The sequence below is a fragment of the Monosiga brevicollis genome, genomic scaffold (assembly GCF_000002865.3).
Source record: "Monosiga brevicollis MX1 MONBRscaffold_16 genomic scaffold, whole genome shotgun sequence".
NCBI classification, from domain to species: Eukaryota; class Choanoflagellata; order Craspedida; family Salpingoecidae; genus Monosiga; species Monosiga brevicollis.
Window position 1 is genome coordinate 463,985 of NW_001865053.1, and position 21,676 is coordinate 485,660.

General features: G+C 54.4%; 5 protein-coding genes across 5 annotated transcripts; 2 read left to right on the forward strand and 3 right to left on the reverse strand.

Moving 5' to 3' along the window:
* Positions 1-347: 347 nt before the first annotated feature.
* Positions 348-7,949, forward strand: MONBRDRAFT_33138 (uncharacterized protein; the record flags this gene model as incomplete). Its single annotated transcript, XM_001747267.1, has 22 exons — positions 348-824; positions 960-1,461; positions 1,679-1,804; positions 2,982-3,095; positions 3,162-3,235; positions 3,384-3,448; positions 3,636-4,217; positions 4,367-4,514; positions 4,627-4,665; positions 4,751-4,826; positions 4,951-5,045; positions 5,650-5,778; positions 5,883-6,005; positions 6,116-6,188; positions 6,262-6,333; positions 6,424-6,489; positions 6,564-6,678; positions 6,824-6,960; positions 7,060-7,106; positions 7,191-7,264; positions 7,366-7,494; positions 7,604-7,949. The coding sequence occupies 22 exons, from the start codon at positions 348-350 to the stop codon at positions 7,677-7,679; spliced, it is 3,339 nt and encodes a 1,112-aa protein (XP_001747319.1). The 3' UTR covers positions 7,680-7,949.
* A 307-nt stretch (positions 7,950-8,256) lies between these two features.
* Positions 8,257-10,405, reverse strand: MONBRDRAFT_33139 (uncharacterized protein; the record flags this gene model as incomplete). Its single annotated transcript, XM_001747361.1, has 3 exons — positions 8,257-8,520; positions 8,669-9,517; positions 9,629-10,405. 3 exons carry the CDS (start codon positions 10,403-10,405, stop codon positions 8,299-8,301), a joined length of 1,848 nt encoding a protein of 615 aa, XP_001747413.1. The 3' UTR covers positions 8,257-8,298.
* A 1,815-nt stretch (positions 10,406-12,220) lies between these two features.
* MONBRDRAFT_9637 (uncharacterized protein) lies at positions 12,221-12,550 on the forward strand (the record flags this gene model as incomplete). Its single annotated transcript, XM_001747268.1, has 1 exon — positions 12,221-12,550. The coding sequence occupies one exon, from the start codon at positions 12,221-12,223 to the stop codon at positions 12,548-12,550; it is 330 nt and encodes a 109-aa protein (XP_001747320.1).
* A 266-nt stretch (positions 12,551-12,816) lies between these two features.
* Positions 12,817-14,953, reverse strand: MONBRDRAFT_26922 (uncharacterized protein; the record flags this gene model as incomplete). The annotated part of the gene is made up of 9 exons (XM_001747362.1): positions 12,817-13,004; positions 13,123-13,192; positions 13,367-13,652; positions 13,737-13,805; positions 14,053-14,144; positions 14,249-14,318; positions 14,460-14,516; positions 14,657-14,790; positions 14,903-14,953. The coding sequence occupies 9 exons, from the start codon at positions 14,951-14,953 to the stop codon at positions 12,817-12,819; spliced, it is 1,017 nt and encodes a 338-aa protein (XP_001747414.1).
* A 1,296-nt stretch (positions 14,954-16,249) lies between these two features.
* MONBRDRAFT_26923 (uncharacterized protein) lies at positions 16,250-21,639 on the reverse strand (the record flags this gene model as incomplete). The annotated part of the gene is made up of 20 exons (XM_001747363.1): positions 16,250-16,447; positions 16,689-16,781; positions 16,876-16,999; positions 17,020-17,145; positions 17,508-17,557; positions 18,235-18,330; positions 18,420-18,533; positions 18,636-18,692; positions 18,798-18,992; positions 19,249-19,388; positions 19,481-19,579; positions 19,671-19,776; positions 19,975-20,025; positions 20,128-20,187; positions 20,287-20,342; positions 20,469-20,520; positions 20,629-20,692; positions 20,799-20,891; positions 21,052-21,331; positions 21,444-21,639. 20 exons carry the CDS (start codon positions 21,637-21,639, stop codon positions 16,250-16,252), a joined length of 2,250 nt encoding a protein of 749 aa, XP_001747415.1.
* Positions 21,640-21,676: the final 37 nt, after the last annotated feature.

Consider the following 21,676-nt stretch of genomic DNA (forward strand, 5'->3'; position numbering starts at 1 on the left):
TTTTTTTGATCTGATCAGATTTTGTGGAGTGACGACTGCTGGGGGGTGAATGGGGCTGGGTCGGTCAAGGGGATCGCCGTCAGTCTGGGGCACATCAGAAGGGGTAGGGTCGTGTGTTGATGGCAAGGGTGCCAGTGGTGTGACGTGTGGCACCCAGGGGACCAGTGTCTGATCGGTTCTCAACTTTGGAGAACTGTGGCGTTGGCGCGTTGCGCGGGATGCGCGTGCTGGATTGAGGGGTGGACCTCCGGCCTTGTAAGAGCCGTGTCACGCTCGGACTTGTGTGTCCGAGCCGTTGGTGCGGGGGGGAAGGAAAGGAGCGCGAGAGTCATCCTTTCATCGTCGATATGGATGTGGCTGTGGCCTTTGACTGGGCGACGGCCGCCGTCATGTACGTGCCTACCGTCTTTCGCACGAGTGCGATTGCCATTCTTTTCCTCTTTGGTTGGGGGGTCAATGTCTACGGATTTGATCGCTACAATATCCCCTTTCGCAAACTGCTGGGCATGTCCTCTGCTTCGGCGCAATTTGGCGACATCATGGCGGGAGTGCGGGTGCTGACTCTACTACTGGTCATGTGCTTTTCCTGCTATATCGGAGCCTCTTATTACGAGCTCGAGTACGCAGCAGCTGTGACGCAGGCCTTGTTCTGGTTCTGCTTCATGCTGCTTTGCGTCTTTTCTCCCCAGCGCGTGTTTGCGGGCTTTCGACGCTTTTTTTGGGACCGCCTACGGACTTTCTTTACGTTTTCCAAAGTACACTTTGTCGACGTCTTGACGGCCGATGCGCTGACAAGCATGTCCAAACTCTTGGCAGATCTACAGGTGTGTATCGCTGGCTTGCCCACACTCTCGCGCGCGACTTGGCGTTTCTTCTTTGACAGCGGCTGAAAGAATCTCACCTTTCGTCTGGAACATGGTTGGCTGCTTTTGCTGATAATTTTTGGGGAACTGAGACAGATTGTGGTGTGTGCCCATGTCGCCGTGTTTACGTTTGATGCGGGTAACTCGGAGCAGTGCATGCACAGCAGTGTGGGACCAATTCTTGCCAGCTTGCCATATGCAATTCGAGCCATCCAATGCTATCGCGCATATCTGGACACAGGCTCCACTCACAACCTCATCAACTTGGGCAAGTATTTGAGTTCATTTCCCGTGATCTGGACCTCAGCGCTCAAACATCAACTGGCCCCACTGGAGGGTGCCAAGCTCGATGCGCATGACCAGCACTTGCAAATTCTCTGGCTGTATTGTGTCACCATCAATACACTCTACTCTTTTCTGTGGGACATCCTGATGGATTGGGGGCTGGCGCGAGACGCCAACGCACGTTTCCCGCTCTTGCGAAATCATCTTGTGTATCAGTCTCCGTTGCCTTACTACTTGGCCATGGTATTGGACTTGTGCCTTCGACTCTGCTGGAGCCTCAAGCTGTCCTCGCATCTTCAGCAGCACGCCTCTGGTTGGTTATGTACACTTATACGGAAACTTTGGTCCAATGCCAAGCCAGAAAGGGCAGGAAGGATTAGATGGACCTGCAGGTGGCGCGCCTGGGAAGGCGGTTGCGGGCAAGGGATGTAATGAGGGAGGCTTGTGTGGTATGGTGCCACCTGCCCCGTGCTCTGGAACGAGGTGTCTCATGCCATGGCCTTGTTTGCTGCACTGCACATGCTATATAGGCCAGGCCTTTGTGTTTGCCTTTGAGGTCTTGGAGGTGTTTCGTCGGTTTGTTTGGAATTTTTTTCGCGTTGAGTGGCAATACATTCAGCACTCCCTGGATGGACCGGTACCCCATTCGCCCACAGGTTTGGGCGATCGCTAAATGATACGACGTCGCTTTGTTCTCCAAGCACCAGCCACATGTCCCTGGCCATGCTAGGGACCTCGTTGCACACTCTGCTTTGCCTTTTTTTTTGAAAGCGCATTTGGTGCGGGGCCGACAAGACGTTAGGAATTGACAGATGCTCGTGATGGCGATGATGCCCAATTGTTGCCGCTGGTTTGGTCGATAACGCACGAGCCATGGCTTGGCCTTTTTAGCTTTGCCTCTGCCTCTGTCTCTGTCCATGATGTTTTTAAGGACGGTCGGGTATTTACTCAGCTGCGCCAATGCCAGGCGTGTCATGCAAGGGCCGCAGGCCTAAAACGGACCTACTTTGGGGTCGAAAAAGGGTTTTCATATTCAAGACAAGTTGCGCTGATCGTTGTACAGCTTGAATGATTATGGCTGGAGAAGAGGATGTGTGCCACACCAGATCGTCCGAGAAGGGAGCGTAGTTCCTTTTTTTCTCACTCGTGTTGGCCATGCTCAACCGACCTTTTGCTGACACGGAGATGCACAGCGCTGACCCTTCTTGTCAAAGGCCTCCAGGGCATCCGTGTGGCGATGTGGCTACGCGAAAACGATCCTCTCGAGGGGTGCGCACGCACGCATGCATGCTTGGTCGCCGAGCGTCCGATATCGGGCGGTGGTTCCACGAGCGTTGACAACCAAGGGTTAAGGGGCTGCGAGTCAGCAGGGGCAAGGTTCCGCCCCGATGCGCTGGCTTAGGCTCAATTGGATCGTAGCTGGAGCTCTCCATATGTGTGGGACGGGAATAATTAATTTTGTGCGTTGAAAGAGATGTAAGTTTGATTTTTGATGTATACGGGTGTGTATGGCATATGGCATCGCAATGGAAGCACCGAGCTGCATCAAACAGCAGGAGCAGCAAGGGTAAGAGGACTTTGTAGACCGACCAACCAGCTGATGGGCAGTCAACGCGCGCGACAAACATACCGACGATTGACGCTGATCAAGGGTCGAATGAGTGAGACGAGGCCAAGATGCGCTTGCGCATGCACCATCGCCTATCACACGCATCTGTTCAACAAGTCACACACGGCCCGTTCACACCAAGGTGATCTCTTATTTGACGTCCACACCTATGCCCCTGGTTTTTCACACTTGAATATCGGCACATGCACATTGTCATACAAAAGAAAAGAAGGAAGAGAGAGAGATTTCGAGAGAGAGATTGCGAGAGAGAGAGAGAGAGAGAGAGAGAGAGAGAGAGAGAGAGAGAGAGAGAGAGAGAGAGAGAGAGAGAGGATGTCGTCAGAAAGGGATCACATCACTCTCGCATAATACGAACACCAATAGCTGCTGCTGCCAAGTATCAGGTGTGTGTGTGTGTGTGTGTGTGTGTGTGTGTGTGACTGACGTGAAGCAGCAGGAGATGCCCGGAGGGGTCTGGGTATGGTGAGGGTACTCGAGCAAAGAGGCGGGGGTGGGCAAGGGGGAGGAGAGGGTATTTTTGTCGTTGTGACTCATGGTGGACTGCCGTGCGACAGGGCTCAGCTTGTGACGCCTTGCCTGCGATCTACTGCTTGGCGGCCTTGCAGTCTTCTCTCGAGGGGCAAGGGCCGGCTGCGCTATTCTCCACCAAGGGCTTTGTGGGCTGCGTTCGGTGAGAGGCGACAGCTTTTGCCATCGCCACCATTCAAGACCTTGGCTGTGCTGTGCTGCCCGGGGCACCAGTGCTCGCGACCATTTTTCTTCTGGCGAGCAAACCAAGCTTGCTTCGAAACAGGCAGCTGTCTGCTCGTTTCTTCAACCTGCGGACGGGCGCGCCACACTGCAATGGCCCCACCTAGTTCTTCAGAGAGGCCGCAGCAGCCAGACAACGCGCACGGCCACACAAATCCTACAACGTCCGAGCAGGCCTCCGCAACGGCCCCCACAGAGAATACGCCCATTGCGAATCACAACCAACAGACCAACTATCGCACGGTCCGGCGCCTGTCAACCATTGATGTCGATGTCATCTCAAACCACGGCAACTCTGACGCGCCTCATATTTCCACCTCCAAACTATCTGGTGATCGAGACTTGGCGCGATTGTCCGAATCCATAGCCAGCGCAGCCGCCAATGGCCTGCCAAACAATCCCGCGAGCACCCCGTCGGCTGGATTCGGCCGCAGCGTCATTGATATAGACGATGTCGTTGCCAGCAGCCTTTCCCCGTCGTCCTCACATGCGACCAACCAACTGAGCACTATCAAGCCACGGGGGCCCACCGACAGCAGTCGCTTTCCCTCCCCCTCGGGGCGTGGACGTGCCAGCAATGTGAGCCGCATCAGCGTCACTGGAGACATCTTGAAAGACCCGGAAGGCCATGACCACAGCCTCTACTTTTCCAGCAGCCGCAGCCACTCATCTCATCGTTCCCGACCAGAGTACGTGCTTCTGACGCTTTTCTTGTTTGGGGGACCTTTTGTCGCACACGACGCCCCTCTTGGGCTCGCTCTCTCACTTGTGACTGTCCTAGATCGCCCCACCATCGCCCTTATTCCCTTGACTCATGCTTGTACGCCATTGGCGCTAGGCTTAGTTCCGAGGAAGCCAGATTGGGCGGAGAACCGGTGGCTGAGAATGCCGATGGCGGATGCCACCATGCCCCAACCGTCACCATGGCCTCAGATCTACTCGCGGTCCACAATCATCCTGCCCTTGAGCGCCTAAGCACCTTTCTGGTTTGTACCCACACAACACTGCTTGGCCTGTTCTTGTTTTGATGCTCCTCAAGCTTACTGGCCTCGCTGTCAAAGAGTGACACGTCTCTCATCTCAACTGTCCTGTGCACAGGCCAATCGGCGACAATCTGCTCTTCAAATCATTACGGAGGTGTGTATGTCCCAATCCTCATCGAATCCCTTAGCCCCTGCCAGCCAGCTTGTACCGAGTACTCATCCGTCATTTTCCTGCTTAGGTCCGCCGGCCAGCGTCCAAGCATCGCTGGCTTTGGTCCTCCTACATCTTGGTGCCGGCTGGCGTTTTGTTGCCGAGTACGTCCTTAATTGCCAGCATCTATATTGTCACAACCCAACTTCAAGACTTCTCCACCTTCTCCTTTGACATGTGAAGCGTGCACCCATAACCTGCATCATGGCCCTGCTCACCGCCCCACAGTTGCGTTGACAACGCTGATCTTCGCGGCCCTGCCGCTTCGGGGAACGGACAGCGACTTTGATGACAAGCTCATCTTCATCATGCTAACCAATCCGGTATGGTTATAGCTCCTTGGTGTGTCCAACCGTCTGCAACAAGCAGTGGGCGCATGACTCACTCTTATTGGTGTCTGCGAAAAGATCATTTATGGCATTTTTACCGGCCTGCTGGCCATCCTATTCTGTACGTTGTAACCCTAAATCAAAGGCCCTGTTTGGTGGTATTACCAAACCGTTGGCTTGCATCGCCTCTTTCCTTGTCCACTAGCGCCTACAGGCTGCCCTCACCCTTGTCTGCGGCTGCCCTTTCAGATGCCGTGTTGGATGAGCGCAAGCCATGGCGCAATTTCAAGTAACTACGCTCGCCCCCCTACCTTGCATACGATGCCGCAGCTTAAGATGACCCATGACTTACAACCTGCTCTTCGACCGCCTCTCTTCTGATAGATTTTATGTGCCTCCAGTGGCAGCCTCAATCTTATCACAGATCGTACTCCTGCTCCTCATTTATCCTTTTGTGAGTTTTCATTTATTTACACCATAAAGGGCTAGCACGTTGGCGATGAAGACCAGGACGCAGAATTATGCTGCAACGTCAATCCCGGTGCAACTGCTCACCGCACTTGCTCTTGCACTTATTCCCGTTGCTGCACTGGCGTAGACGGGCACGTTTCCCCTGATGGGTCTGCTGCCATTGACCTGTGCCCACATGGTCGCTTACTACAGTCTCAAGTGGATGGAAAAGCGCGTTTGGCACTGCACCTGCTCTCATTACGCCGATCGCTTGAAGGTTTGGCATGCCCGGTTGGCTGTTGGCGTTAGGTTGCATGCGACGTGCCTGGTCTAATGATTCCAATGGCTGCATATTGCGGACCTCGTCTGTCCGGCCTGTAGGAGTTCAAGAGAGTGATCATTGCCGATTATGTCTTTATCATCCTCCTCTCCGCCTGGGTCATCTCGTTTCGTTATGGCAACTCGGCTTATCAAGCTGCTGCAACCGTGATTCTTCTCTTCATTGTACGACCATGCTTCCTTTGACAGACACCCGTCGTGAATGGATATACCCTAATTGCCTTGTCTAACATCTTCTTTCCTCTCCCCACCTGTGGATCTCCCCCTTGTGGCAGGTGTTTTTCTCCAAAAAATACATTCTAGCTGTGACAAGCGAGTATCCTCTTGAGGTGGCCATGATTCTCGCCGGTGAGTCGAGTCTCTCGAGTTGCCACTTTGAAATGCGTTCTGCACATGGTTTGACACTCAATATTCCTGCTAGGTCTGTGGCTTGAAAACCTCGATGACGTGTTTCAGAGCCTGGTCTTTCCCATCATTCCTCGTGGCTCAGTCTGTACGTTCCTGCGATGGCGATGTGGCGCGACAAAAGGTGCATCGAGATTTGCAATCATTTGCGCTTGGTCTTCGCATCCGTTTGGCGCAGTCATTTATGCCATCCTGTTTGGACGCAAGTTTCTGGAAAATTTGGCATACTTGCTTTTTTTGACGGGTAAGGTGATTTTGCATGTCAAGCAACGCACTCGCCCCACCAGCTCATCGGTCATGTTGCGCTGGCCTTGATAGACCGTTGGTTTTACTTTCGTGTCTGGATCAAGGATGCACTCAAGCGATTGTTCACGTGCACACTCGACAAAACGCCTGCGCAACCCGAGTTTCACGATTTGGACGTGGATGATCGGTTTGTCTCTGGGTCGGCTGCTTGTTGCCGCGACATGGCCGCCAAGTTACGTCCTTACATGTGTCCTGACTTTGGCCCGGCCCAGATATCTCATCTGTTCTTTTGTGGTTTGCTGTTAATACGTCCCTCTCACTTGCCATTATAGTGGCCATTCCAACCAACAGCCGGGGTATTTACGACGACAAATGCAATTTTACTTTTTTAAAATCTTGAGCCAATGCCACGCACAGCTCAACTACTTGGCCATGGCGCCGGCCATCCGCTGGTCATACAACGGTCGATGTGAGTACCAGCTCTCCCGCGCCCAACGCTTTGACAAGATTCTATGGACCTCTCTGCAGCTCATTCGCGGTCCCTGTTGCGGAAATATCCCTGCTTTAGATTTTCCTGTCTCATGGGAGGGCAGTGGGTATTGTTTGTCAGAGAAGGTGAGGCTTGACGACGTCATCAAGCTAGCGTAGGCGAGGTTAAGCTCACTTGTTCTGCGCATCGCTTTTGGACGCGAAAATTAGAATTTTTTCATTTCCATGCAATTTGCGGCATACAGCTTCTTTGTGACCCTTGCCACGGGGTTTGCAGGCTATTGGTGCGTGCTCATGGGCACTGCTCATCTTTCAGTCAGGTTGCGTGTCCACGTGCCCAAGAGCTTGATACTCACGCTTCAATTCTCGGCTACGGACCACGTAGGATCGTTGCGCACTATCATCGCAAGACATGGATCGAGCTGCGTGCCATTTATGGAGGCTTGCTGCACTCGCCCGTCTACTTTGGCTTCATCTCGGTCATCTTGCTCAATAGCTCAATGCTGGCGTTTAGGTAATGCCTACATGAACCTGGGCTCGCATGTTTGACGTGCTGATCATCTGTGGCAACAAACTCACGCCTGTGGTTCACGGTTCGCGTGGTCGTTTCATGCTGGCAATAGTATCGTCACCTTCCATTATCGCATCTACTACGTCGTAGCCGACGGACAGACAGAGCAATGCGAAACAGACTTATAAGGCCCTGTATTGAGCAGTTGTTGCCAAGCACCCGCCTGCCTTATCAGTCGTCAAGCCGCAAAGCGGCTCTGTGTGGTCCCGTGCAATGGACAAACCAAATTTTTCATCTCAATCATCGATGCGCTGATGCGAGCCGCTGGACAGCCACGCCACAGTGTCTGTACTTTATTGCCCCGCGCTTTTAAATGTACCACACCTTCGTCGTCCTAGTCCGTAGCGCGCCTCTATCATCATTGAGATGAAACTAATAATTGAGAGAATTTTGATCCATCAGGCGATATGTATCAACGTGAACCACTGTGTCGTGCGAATCGTTCGAAAAGATTGGTGCTTCAGTTCGAAATCAATTCAGAGAGGAGCTGGTTCGGTTCAGAAAGGGGCTAATATGGGAATGCAAAGTCAAGTCACTCCAAGATAATGGGTCCGGCGTGCCTTTAAGAAAGAATAACAATAATAATAAAAAAACTAAGATGATGGTGAAAAAGGATGCAAATGCAAAACAAAGGGGGCTGCTGAAGCAGGGCAAGGCTTCTTGACTAAGGATCGACCTCTGGTCACACAGAAAGAGTCACATATTGAAACACGCAATGGAAACCACCAAATGACGCGCATCGTATGTTCAACACAGCTGGCACGGCAGAGGGCGGATGTGTGCTTGGCGGTGTTTGGCGATGAGTGCATCGAGCGTGGGTTCCGAGGGCTGGTGTGCAAAGCGAAAACCTTTGCTGTCATGATAGATGAGAAAGTTGTACTTTGAGTTTTTGTGAACGACCGTCATGCTAGCGCATGCAAAGGGCGAACGGCGCACGACGAAGCTGCCGTCGAGGGCTTGTAGCTTGCTCTATGTGGATGCGCAGGCCGAGAGGATTCAGGCGGCGGTGTGAGAACACGAGACAAGTGACAATCAACTCAATGGGCAGGTAGTGCGGCAGTGCGCAAGCAAAGGCATTTGTAGACAAACACATCGTATAACTGAGGCCAAAGCTTACCAAAGCCTGTGTTGTCGAGACCCCGAGTTGGTTCCAATCAGGTAGGAAGGTGGGCCGCAGGTCGGTCAGCTGAGGTTGGGCCTCTACACCCACGGTGCGGGCGCGACGACGTGCTATCCGGGGGCTGCTTCGGCCACGCGTGAGACTGCGGGGACGAGGGTTGAGCTCAGTTCCGATTTCGGCCTCTGAGTCACTGGCCTCAGCCTGAGTTCGCGCGGCCACGGGTAGACTGTTGACCAGGGAGAAACGCATTAACGAATCGGCCTGCGCGCCATCGAGCTTGAGCGAAGAGCTGGAGGAAACACGGCGGATGGTGGTCCAGTTGGGGACCAGCGAATAGGGCAAGATACGATCCGGGTCCACTGAGTAGAGGTCCACCAGGGCTTGCAAAGTAGAGAAGTGGCGCTCGGTGTTTTGCAGGCGAAAGCCACAGGGCTCAAAGAAGATGAGGCGGTGATGTACAATGGGAGACTTGCTCTCAGTGAGCTTGAGGATAAGTTTGGCGTCATCACGGCCCGTAGTCGAAGAAGTGCTGCCCGAATGGGACACGATACGCTCAGCGCGAATCGAGAGCAAGAAAACGCCCGCACTGCGCGTGGCGGCACGGATTACAAAGGCACCATCCGGCAGTGCGGGTTTGGCCAGGTGGAGCTCAGCTTGGCGGGAGTTCATGTCGACCTTGAACCAAGTCTGGCCGATGTGAGGCATGAGAAGACGGTCCTCTGGGGCAAGCGCAATGACGCTTGGGGCTTCTTGCCGCGGTGAGGCGTAATAGGAGACCAGGTTGTAGAAAGAGTCAAAGCGTCGACCACCCAAATAAAGGAACTGGTTATCTTCACACTCGATGGTCTAAAACGAGCGAATGAAACAAGGAGGTTGGCAGCGAGTGAGGTTTGAAAGTCGTGAGTTGCGAGAGATAGAGAAGAGAGAAGAGAGAAGAGAGAAGAGAGAAGCGCGAACCTGAGTGACGAGGTTCTCCTGATCGTCTTTGAAGATGAGGGAGAAGCAGGTGGTGCTAATGGCCTCCTCGGCGTCATGGCGATGACCGATGAGAAAGGACTTTTTGGGCTCGCTCGCGAGACTGGCCCGCAAGGCAGGTTCGCTGAGAGTGGGGCGATAGAAAGAGAGCTGCTGGGAGACATGGTCAACGTAGCGCTCGTCGCACGAGGTTTCGCTGCCGGGGAAAGAATGGAGGGAGCTTGATGACGAGGCGTGCTGGACGCTCATGGCGTGCTGGGGTGGGATAGGGGAGGCGGACGTCGATGAAAGGGCACGGTTGTGGATGAGCGGAGAAACGGGTCGCGGGAGTGCATGGTTGGGCTGGGGCCAGGGCAGGCCGAGAGCCTCCGATTGAAGTTTGACGGGAGAGCTGGGAGGTTGAACACTGCTAGCAGCGCTGTGGTTGGTGCCGACCGAGGACGCACGACTGCGGCGCTGGAGAGCTGGGTGCAAGCGGCCAGGGCTGAGGGAGCGGGCTTCTGAGCTATACATGTCGGAGAGGACACCAGAGCTGCTCATGGCGCCGAGGCTGCTGTTGGGCTGCGTGCCCCAGCTCAGCTTGCCGCCGCTGCCGTTGCTGGAGGTTGTGAAGGTGTTGAGGGGCCCGAGGCTGGGCTTGCCGGAATTCATGATGGTGTCAATCGCCGAGCCGGAAGAGGAGCGGCGCAAGCGCAAAGGAGCGTAGCCCTCAGAGGCCACTTCCGCGGTGAAGGACTGCGTGTTCAAGCGGCTCAGCATGATGGCGGTACCTCGGACTGAGCAGCCGGGTGCGACAAGCAGAACAGCACTTGTCAACCAGTGCGAGAGCGGCGGACGTGTCTAATATCCAAAAGTTGCTGTGGGAAGGAAAATGGGCACCTATGTTGCCGTGCGTCGCTAAAAGGTGGTGGGAGGAGACGAAAGCCGGGGAAATATTTGCAACATCCGTCAGGCAGGATAAGGAATCAAGCAGGGATTGGGGCCGAGGTCCAAGGAAGTACGGGGACCGGAGCTGAACAAGGCCGCTTGCCCGCTCACTCATCAGGGTTGGCCAACCCAAATACCGACCTGTGGACCGTCAAAACGAAGAGTGATTTGGGGAACGCCGGTGTGTGAGTGGGAAAATGCGCGTATGGGGCGGTCATCCAGAAAGGGGGGAGGGGTGGGGGGAGCCTTGGGGCTGGGACGAATATGTAGGTTGGTTCAAGGCCAAACACCAAACACACACACAAAAGACTACAAAGGCAGCCAATCCACCCCACAACAGCTGCAGGTGGTGGCTGGCGAACGTGATACTGTTGTGCTAGCCTTGAGCTATTCGCGGAAAATGACCTGTCGTGGCTTTTGTAGTGTGGGCGGCTCGGGAATGTCGAGACAGTGCCAGGTGGCAGGCGGTGATGGTGATGCTTGGGGCGGCGTGAATGGATGCCATCTGCCTGCTTATGACCGTGTGACCCTCGGTTTTGGACGAGACGAGATGGCATATCGAGCGTTGCCAAACAAAAGACCGGGTGTCTCTGGGTTGGTGAATAAAGGGTTCCAGGTCACGCGCTGAGAGGAGAGAAGAGAAGACCCAAAAAGTGCCGTCATTTTGTGGGGACGTTGGGGGTGTAATATGTCTTACCCCAGGACATGTTGGGTCAGAGGTGAGGACGGTGAGGGGGTGAAGTGTGACGTATACATGAGTTGCTCTTCACACACACACACATTCCACTCTCTCTCACTCTCTGTTTGTTTCTGTGAGGACGTCTTACTTGTTGTCTTCTCTATCGCTCTGGCCCGTCACTCTGTGTGGTTGTGCTGCCGGCCCCTGACTGTCCACGCGGATCCGCATTGGACCCAACCCAAGACTCTGTGGCTGTCGCCGCAGACTTTGCAAGGTGGCCCCAACCCCCTTTTGAGTGATCAAGTTGGGAAAATAACCAACGTTGCCGTCGGACCAAACCATAACAGCCGAATCTCATGTTGTGAATTCGCACGAAAGACCAAACAAGTTTGGCCCATAATCAGACGCTTTTTGGCTTGTCTTCCTTACGTCAACACCAGCCAACTTAGTTGGAATGAACAGTGCGCGGCGTCCCGAATGACGCAATTGCCATCACCTACAACAGAGCCCTTTCCCCAGGCAGGGAAGCACCTTAGGCACAGTGTCACGCCTGGTCTCCGACCTGACTGACCATTTGAGTCTGGCCTGCCAAGCCCTACTGTGGCATGCTCCCCCACCCCCACCCCTGTGTGTATGGATGTGCAGCAGGGTGCCAGATGCCATTTCATGCCCCTCGTTTACCTGCTAAAGAAGTCGGCCTAGTCTGCGCATGCAATGTTTGCAACAGCAGTTGAAAACAGAATAAAATTCATTCAAGACGTCTTTTTTTTTTTTTTTTCGCTTCAACGGTCATTCGGGCGAAGAGGGGACCGAACTACCCGGTGACCTGCATCAGATAGCCCTGAGTCGAGTCGACGCCTCTACCCCGACTTGATCGCATTCATCAAACAAGAGCAATAACAATTTAGAATCAGCACATCTTTGTTTGGCGGCGTGTGAAATTCGAGGCGCGTGCGCTTGATTCCAACATGGACGAACGGCGGCGGGCAAAGCGGGCAGCCAGTGGTGATGGCATGACTAACAAGGAGGCTGCTCTTGAGGCCCCTGCGGCCGTGCATGCCGAACCAAATGCAGCCACTCTGGGCCACGACTTGAGTCGATACGACAATGAAACCCTCGTGAAGCTCACCGAGCACCTGGACCGCCTGGCCGACCAATCCGAGCTCGAGGCCACCAAGCTTCACTCCCTACTCGAGCAGCTCCGCCGCGAGTACGAGCCCATGCGCCGCCGCCGCGAGGAAGCCGAGTACGTCGAGATCAAACTAGAGCGCCGCCTAAAACACAAAAGCAGCCATTGACATGTGCACTCAAATCTGGTCTGCCCCTCTCCGTGTCGGACTGGACCGGGCGGAGAAGCGCCACTGACCAGGAATCTCTCTTCTCTGCGCCGTGGCCGGTCAGCTGTGCAGAGGACCACCTCCCGTTGCCCACAACTTGGATGTCTTCTCCATGTGCCAACGCTGCCACAGACCAATCTCGCTCGCAACAGAGGACAAATGATGCGATTTTCTATTTTTTAAAGCCCACCAGCAAGCACGCAAGTCTTTCTACTTGAGCTGGCAGCTCAAGCCACCGTTGCCTGCCACCACTGTAGCTCGTGATTGTAGAATGTGCACGACATCCCGAGTCCGCTGTCCGGCGAGTATTGCCAGTCCGCGCCGTAGGCCAGCTCGCCTTCTGTGGGCAGGTATCCGACAATATCTAAACCCCCCTCTGCAGTTGCCTCGAGCACATGAAAGCCGCTGTGCATGCCTACGGTGCACCCCGCAAACACTCGATACTGAGTCGCTGTCACAGCTCAACGAGCCGACTTTGGTGTCAGGTACACCCAGGGCCTCAAACGTTCTCAAGGCGCAGCTTCAGGACTTACTGGCAGAAAGCAGCTTGTCGGCCTGATGCGGGTGCCACTTGAGTCGCCAGATGCCCCCCTCCACGTGGACCTAATGCATCAGTTCAAGATGTGATGGAAGATCTGCCGTGGCGAATTCGGCCATACCTTCTCCATGCCCCCAGAATCTCTTCCCCCTGCCCGGCTTGCCCAAAGTATTAAACTGTCTTCCTCCTCGACATGCGCAGCGTTGAGCCTGCAATGCAACTGTTGGGCAGCATCTTACCTCGCTGAGCGGCGCGCGCGGAGACCGCAGATCCCACAGGCGGACGTATTCGTCGTAGCTACCGCTAACCAATTGATGCTCTCGATGCATGTTGCTGTGTAAGCTGCAAACGCCCATCTGGTGCGTCTTGTTGACAATCGAGGGACGGCCCGTGTCGGCACGCGTGTCCCAAATCTTCATCCGACAATCATCACCGCCACTGATCAGCACGTCGGTGTGATGATAATCATAAGCAACAATCCAGGCAGGGAAGTCATGGGCTTGTTGATGGTACACTCGCTCCACCCTACATTGCACCCAGTGGTCCGGCCGTGAGCGCCGGCCAGCACTCGCCCGTTGTTTCGCGAGAACCCATACAGCTCCAACTCACCCCTCAGGACGGAACTGCAGCTCGCTAATACATCCTAATTGGTCACTCACGGCCACCCGCAAATCGGACCTGACAGCCCCCAGCACGCCATCAAGATTGAGAGGCAACACACACACTGCATACCATGCCATGTAGGTGTCATGGACACCGACATAAAGGAAGGCGCCCAATCAAACAAGGTTCTGGTCCACGTCCCCAAACGGACAAGGTTCTGGCCCAATTGTAAAAAAAACAAAAAAAAAACAAAAAAACCGGGCATCCGGCAAAAGGCCAAAACAAGCAGGCGCCAAGGCTACACCCTGCTCAACTGACATACCCGACGCTCACGCGGTCATTCAGATCCAAGGACAGGGCCAGCTGCTGCTCGGCCACTTCAAAAACATCCCGGGCTTCAAGTTGGCGCAATGTCTGATCAGCAACCACGAAGAGGAAAAGGGGGAGGCACCAGATCATGAGCAAGGCGTGCTCGGGCACGTGGCATCAAGTGTGGGTAGCACCTCAGGCACACGTACATCATCAAGGGCAAATAGGCGCACGTGGCCAGCCGCATCAGTCGCAATCAACTGATTCAAGGCTTGTCGCCTAGCGCACCGTGATCCCCAGGTCCCCACGCCAAAGATGAGCAAGTGTGAGCGCGTCGGTGCTGATGCCAAGCGGCTCTAGACGAAGGACATTTGCGTCATCTCCTGTCAAGGAGGCAGGCCATTGCGGCCAAGTACGCACCATTTCATGTCCGTGATGGCTGGCAGATCATTCACTCGAGACAGCTCATGAACATCACTAGAGATAGCGGTCGCAGGCAGGCAGGGCATCGTCGTAAGGTCTCAGCGCCCTTGCTTCACTTGACTTCATCTTAAGGGGTTCTTTCTCAATGGCCTTGCTCCAGCAGGGGCTTGGGGTTGGCGGCCAAGGGACCGCACCAAGCGTCGTTATCGTAATTAAAGAGCATGATGCGGCCTGCACGCAGTTTGGGTGCCTCCGGGTCGGGGTTGGACTCGTCGTCTTGCAGCTGGTACAGACCCACAGCGAACAGCTCGGCGTTCACCCGCGAACACTGTGGCAGAAGCAGAACAGCAAGAGTCCACCCTGTAAGGATCTCATGCGTGCGCGTTGCTCAGCTCTGGTTTGGCAGCCGACAGATTTTACAAGACGCAGTAACGCCTGACCTCGACCGTATCAGCGGTCCATTCCACATCCAACTTATTGAGCAGCTCCATCCTGCCCCTGTAATTGTGAGATGATCGGCCACCTCTCAAATTCGGCACTTGTTCCACCACCGAGGCCGCACCGAGACCAAGCGAAGCCAGAAGAAAAAAAAAAAAAAAAAGAGAGACATGTGTGTGTGTGTGTGTGTGGTCTTTTGGCGGGAACTAGAACATTTTGTCGACAATTCTTCGAGGTGTGTGTGTGTGTGTGTGTGTGTGTGTGTGTGTGTGTGTGTGTGTGTGTGTGTGTGTGTGTGTGTGTGTGTGTGGTGTTGAAGCGGGGAGCAGGCAGTGGCATTTTGGGTTTATGAACGTGGACAAGATTTCCACGACCTGACTGCGTTGGGGTTGGCTTGAAGGAGACCTCGAGTGAGCGCCTGTTTGGACGGTTGAGAACATTCATTGTACTCCACTTGCAGCATCCATCTTCTGCTGAAAAGCCTGAAACGTCTTTCAGACCACCAGGTTGGTTTGCCAGTGATGATGGCCGCCGTCAAGCTGGACGCCTTGGTCACCGAATCGGGCACGGCCTTGCCTGAAATATCGACTTCAATGAACACGCTGCGAGCCTCTCCCGACGATCATGAACATGCAGAGCTGCCTGCTGCTCCAAGTGGCAGCCCGGCCGCCGAGGGTGGAAGCGGGCCAAACAACGCTGATGCCGTTGAAGATCAGCCGGATCTGCTTCAGGCAGTGGCCAGGATCTTTCAGGGTGCCATGGAGTCCACGCGCCGTGTGCTGGCCGGTACCATCAGCGAACTCGAGGCCGAACGCAATCGTCACCTCCATGCCTTGCGGCAAGACCTGGATGCCGCCCACGAGGCCGTCGAGACACTTGAAGCCGTAGGTGCCCAGCTTTGGCAAGAGCAGACAAGGACAGGAAAGGGCATGCGCCAATCGGTTCAGACTCAATTAATTGCACTTGCAATCATACATTCCCTGTCTCATTCCCACTTGCCTCGCCCCCACCTGGCCCATGCAATGTCTGCCCCTCCTGTTTGGAATTTTTCTCCGCTTTGCCCGTGCTGTATTGTGTCATTGTGGTCATCATCGTTGCAGGGTGTGACGCAGTATCGGGCCGCTCTGCGCCAGTCCTTGCAGTCTGCACTATGTCAGCTTGATGAGCTTGATTCATAGTTGGGCACAACCGAGTGTATCGCGTAGACTCCAGCGCGCGGCCGTGGCGGTCATGAATCAAGATTGGTATGACGAGAAGTGATCGAGTCAGGAGAGGCCAACACGTTTCCGTCATCCGTCGAGAGCCACGGGGGCGCGCGCGAGAGAGAGAGAGAAAAGGTGGAACTGGGCTCATGCCATATCCTCTTCAACCACGTCCTCCTCAACCTCGTCACTCACTTCCTCCTCCACTTCCTCATCTCCAACAAAACTGTCTTCAGCCACAGCTTCTTCCTCTTCTTCGACCTCGTCGGCAGAGTCGTCCTCCAGCGTTTCTGAGGCAGCCGAGGTCGTCAAGAACGTGGTTCCACTCGTGGATGAAGAGGTTGCCTAATAAAAAGTCCCGCCAACCAATTGAGCACAAGACTTTGTAAGCGCGCACTCAAGCCCCCCTGTTGTCTAGTCAACGTCCTCCGCCCCATCCCGAGCCAACATCCAAGCCCCCGTCGCAGTTTGCCCCAAAGAAAAAACTGGGAAGAACCCAAAAACTGGAAAGGGCGACCTCATGCATGCCCCCATGCAAGTCGCTCTTCCTCGGCTCGCAGAAGCCAGTGATTCTGGTCAAGCGTACCTTGGCCGGTTGGCTCGCAGGCTCATCAGCTCGGAGCCGCGGTCGTACAAGACCACGGTCCAGTGCGGGTATCCGTACAATCTGAGACAGTTGCTAACACATCAGCAGGGCCCCGAAACCCAAACGGCAGTGAGCGCAGCCCAGTCATCATTGCTTGCTTAAAACGCTTCGTGGCAAGAGAACCCACCTGCAAAGCAGCCAAATCTTGCGCCGAGAGCTCAAGATCCTCCCCCACATCAAGCGCTCCTCTGCCCGCTGCCGCCATTGTACCTTGAGCCCCCTCCACCCTCTCACTCACCACCACCACAAATCTGAAAAATAAAATAAAAACTTTATCATCACACACACACACACACACACACACACACACACACACACACACACACACACACACACACACACACACACACACACACACACACACACACACACACACACACACACACACACACACACACTACATGTTAAATTTTTTTGTTGTTGTTGTTGTTGTTGTGAATTTTTTTTTTGAGAGTTTTCAGATCAGAGCTTGGAGGTGTCGGTCGTGGGGGCAGCAGGAACAATCTCCACTGCCAAGTCATGGGTCGGGCGGCTGAGATTAAAAAACAACTGGAGGCGGCCCGGCAGCGGCGTCAAGCTGCTGGGTCACCGCCTTTGCCAGAGACCGAAGTACCGGCCGAGTCTCCGAAAGCCACTTCGGCGTCAGCCAAGTCGACGACAACGATCAAAACGGAGGTCCGCCGGAAGCCTTGGACGTGGCTGGATGTGGCGTTGGCCATCTTGGTCTACCTTTGTTTACAGCTCGTAGCCAACTTTTACCAGCTTGGCGTGATTTGCTTCATCTTGGCGGGATTTATCTTCATGTACCTCTGCACGCAAGATGGCGAGCGGCCAGCAGGGCAGCTCAGCCCGTATTCCGTCTTCAACAAGAACTTTGAGAAGATTCAGGGCACCTTTGATGCCGAAACCTACGAGCAGAACATTCGGTTGGTTGGTGGCTTAGGAGAACAGCCTGCAGTGGACTCGTTCCAAGCACATCGTCACAAATGCACTTGCACTCACATGCTCTCTCACGCCATTTCACTGTCCCGGTGGACCTGTAGATACGGCGGCATGCGTCGCTAGTTTGAGCGGATGACACCAATGCTCTCAATGTGGTTAAGACATTCAGCGTGTGCCCTGAGGGCACAGGAATTTTCGCCGGATGGCTTGTTTGTTAACACGTTGCAATTTCCATAATAGAGTCTTAATAGTCAAATGCGCGAGCTTCGCTCGAAATGAGTGCAAGGACCACACGACGGCATTTCGCGCCTCCGCGTCTCCTTGCACTGCAACGGAAAAAAAACAAACAAATGAAAAACAACTTGACTGCATCAGGTCGGGTTTGTTCCAAAAACAGATTCCAGGTCCTTGATATACCTACACGAGCTAGGCCAGAGGCTTGTCTGGACGCAAGTGTTTCTCGAAAAACTACCGACGCCATGACAGCCCAAATACGTGAGGTTGGCTCGACTAGATACGGATCGACGCGCTGTTTCATACGTACAAAGTTAAAATCAAGGCGCAGCAACAAACGACTCAGATGCTTGTCTTGGACAGTCGTCAAAACGCGGTAAAGAAAGACCGCCGTGCGACGGAAGCCCTGTGTGGATGCCATGCACCAAGGCGCATGGAATGAGGGTACACAACAGCCGACACGTGCCCTGTGCCCTCCAAACGCTGCCGACCAACCTCCTCCTCACGCACAACCTCGCGCTCTGGTAGGAGGCTGAGGTCTCGGTAGGCGTCAATGATGGCAGCCAGTCGCTCGCAAACCCGGAAGAGCTCCAAGAGAGCTTTGTAGATCTGTAACAGCCAGTGGGGGGTGGTGGAGGCCAGTCAACAAGAGTGAGCCTCAGCAGGCCGGCTTGCAGCTCCTAAACGACTTCTTGCGGCGAGATCCCATACCGTGGGCATGGCCACAAAGCACTGCCGCTCCAGTTGTTGCACAAATTGTGCATGTGCCTGTAAGCCCGCGAAAGCCAAGCCGAGGAATTGTCAGCGATCAAAACAAATGGGACGAGATCGACTTGATGAGGGCAGACGGCTTTTCAAAGCCGGCTGGCCTACCCGTAGAATGTCCTGGAATGATTCAGCTTTTTGCATGGCTGCAATCATGTCCTGATAGGCAGGAGAGATGACGTCCACTTGGAGATAGTGCTGCAAGCTGTCAATGAAGGATGTCATGTGCAGGCGCAGCTGGCTGACACGCGACAAGATGCCGACTGCTACAGCCGACTTGTGCCTCTGCCGTTCGAATTCTGTCTGTCCAGTGCATCAAGGCCACATGTGCGTAAAGCAGGTGAGAAGGCAGAGCTGAAAGGGGGCGGTTGCAGGTAAGAGGCAATGTTTGATCGTACCAAGCGGGGCCAGAGACCATGAACTTCTCCTTGGACGTGGCTCAGGTAGAGGAGGAACGAAAATATACGATTGTAGCTGTCCAGCCATCCAGCAGTACATTGGATGTGTGTGTTTGTGTGTTAGGGGTGGGAGTGGGGTGCAGGAGTGAGGTGAGACTTACTATCCTCTTGGCACTTGGGAGGTTCTCGTGCGCAATGACGCACCTGGTTGTCAGTTCTGAGGTGAAGAGAAGCTGCATGGGCCAGGGAACGTCCAGCCCGACCCGAAGGGCGTGTAATGCTTTTTCGGAAGAAGCTTCCGCTACTCAAAAAACGATATGTTGTGGAGAAGCAATGGTGAGTGCGAGATGCAAGCAATCGAGCGAGATGGGGTTTGAGACGAAGCTGGCGTACGAGGCGTACGATTGGAGACGTGAAAGGTGATGGCCTCGATGCGAGATTGCTGATCCAATTTCAGTTGCTGGGCAATCAGCTGGAGTGCCATTTGCAAATCTGCCGTGGTTCGGGTTGCCCAGGATTAACGGAGATGATGATGGGTCACGAAGCGGATAAGCTGGCATCGGCAAGGGGTAGAGCGTCGTACCAAATTGCGTTGTTTTGGTAACCGGCTTGGTCAGTGTTGTGCGGGCTTGCTGCAAAAAGGCCAAAAACAATTCACCGCGACCCAGCAGATAAACGTCTCGAGCCAACTGAGTTGCGACCCAGTGCGCAACCACCAAGTAGCAAGTGAGCCAGACTCGAAGTAAACAGTCAGCCTTTCGAATACATATCGACTTTCAAGGACAGCAGCGAGATGTGCACAAGCCACAAAAAACAGCCCGCCAAACAGAAAAGGAACCAGATAGGTGGATTGAGATTCAGTGACATTGCGTGACATAAGCTCATACCTGCAGAGTGTCCAAGAGTGTGCCCGCCGAGCCCAGAAAATTCCACAAGCGCTATGAAGCAATTCATGCTCGGAGGTAAGATGGGAGGATATGGCACGAGGTGTCCGCAGGGAGGCGAGGGCTATGCCAGTTTTGCTGGACGCAATTTCACACCTCGTTGACAACACCCAGAACCGTTCCGACCACTTCCTCAATGTTCCAGGCTGTGCAGGGCTAGTAGTGACGGGGGAAATGAGCGGGTTGAGCTAGCTGATTCCACGATGGAGCACTCAAATGCGAAACAAATAAAGAGGAACATCAGCATGAACTAACTGTGTCGCGGAGCTGTGTCATGATTCGTGTGGCTAGTAAGTGGTCCACACTCGCGTCTATCAGTCACAGCCAACAAGGGCAACGACCATGAAGATGGCAAACTTGAAACTTTTGCACCAGCACATGCGTTGTGTGACAACGCCAAAGGTGGGGCAGACGTGAAGAATGGGTGTCCAACGAACCTGATTGGTCACCCATGTTGAGGAGCAAAATGGTCCGACCAGCATTGAGAATCTGCAGGCACGATGACGTGAGATGGTGAGTAGCTTCGCAAACCCCCATGCTGTCGGCCAGCTTCATTAACGTTTCGTTTCGAGTAGAAACCGACTGCTCAAGACACACTTTTTCTGCCAGGGTGCCTGTGAGACACCGGGGCACCTTTTCCAGGCTCAGCGCGTATCGATCCCTGCGCAAAACAATCACAAAGTTAATCGCGACCTGCAGACAGGATGGGCAGAAAGCATCGACAGCAAGCAAAGGAAAAGAGCCGCCTGGCTTGATGGAAAGCGTACCAGACCAGACTGCGCGGATCGGCAATGGGCTCCTCTGCATCGGGCTGGCGAATGACAAAAAATTCGCCATGGGGATCGTACAGCAAGCCCTGGCTAATCCACAGACCAATTTGCTGCAACAACAAGCGTTCACAGCTTGTGCAGATGCTGGGCAACAAAAGGAGGCGGGGTCCGGTGCGGGTTATCAATTATATACCGTGGTGTGTGTACGCAGATCATGTTCAATCTTGAGCGACTGCAGCGAGCGACGCACCTGGCAAGCATGTCGCGAAGATGGGGAGGGGCTTGTGCCAGCCAGGTCTGAAGAGCGTCCAAAAGGACCACACCCAGAGGCTGATCTCGGTCTGCATCGCGCACGGCCTGCAGTGCAAAGGAAAAGGCATCGCGGTATGGCTCCAAGAGGTGCTGAAGGCGGGACAGCGTCACCTGGCCGGGCGGCCCATCTGCATGAGCGGCTTGGATATCCAACAAGTGCTCACGATACTGCTGCAAGGCGTTCTCAAGAGCGAGGGCCATGGCCTGGGGATACAAGCCTATCCACACACGGGATAAACCAGTGTGAGCTGGTCAGCAAAAGAGAGTGCCCTGACCGGGCCGAGGCGCCGCGGTACGGAGGAGCTGGGAGCTGGGGAGGGGCGCACGGACCATGATCTCCGGCACCATGACGATCCACAAAGGCCTGCAACTGCAGCGCCATACCGCCCACCTCACAGATCCGATTCAAAAGAGCCTCTTCCGCCTGACTCCCAACCAAACCCGGGCGCACCACCAGCTGCCCCTTTTGCTCCACAAAGACATCACCGGGCACGCCATAGAGCGCCGTAATCAGCTCGTCCAACATCCTGCCGTTGCAACCCAGCGCAAAAAAAATCGGTTTT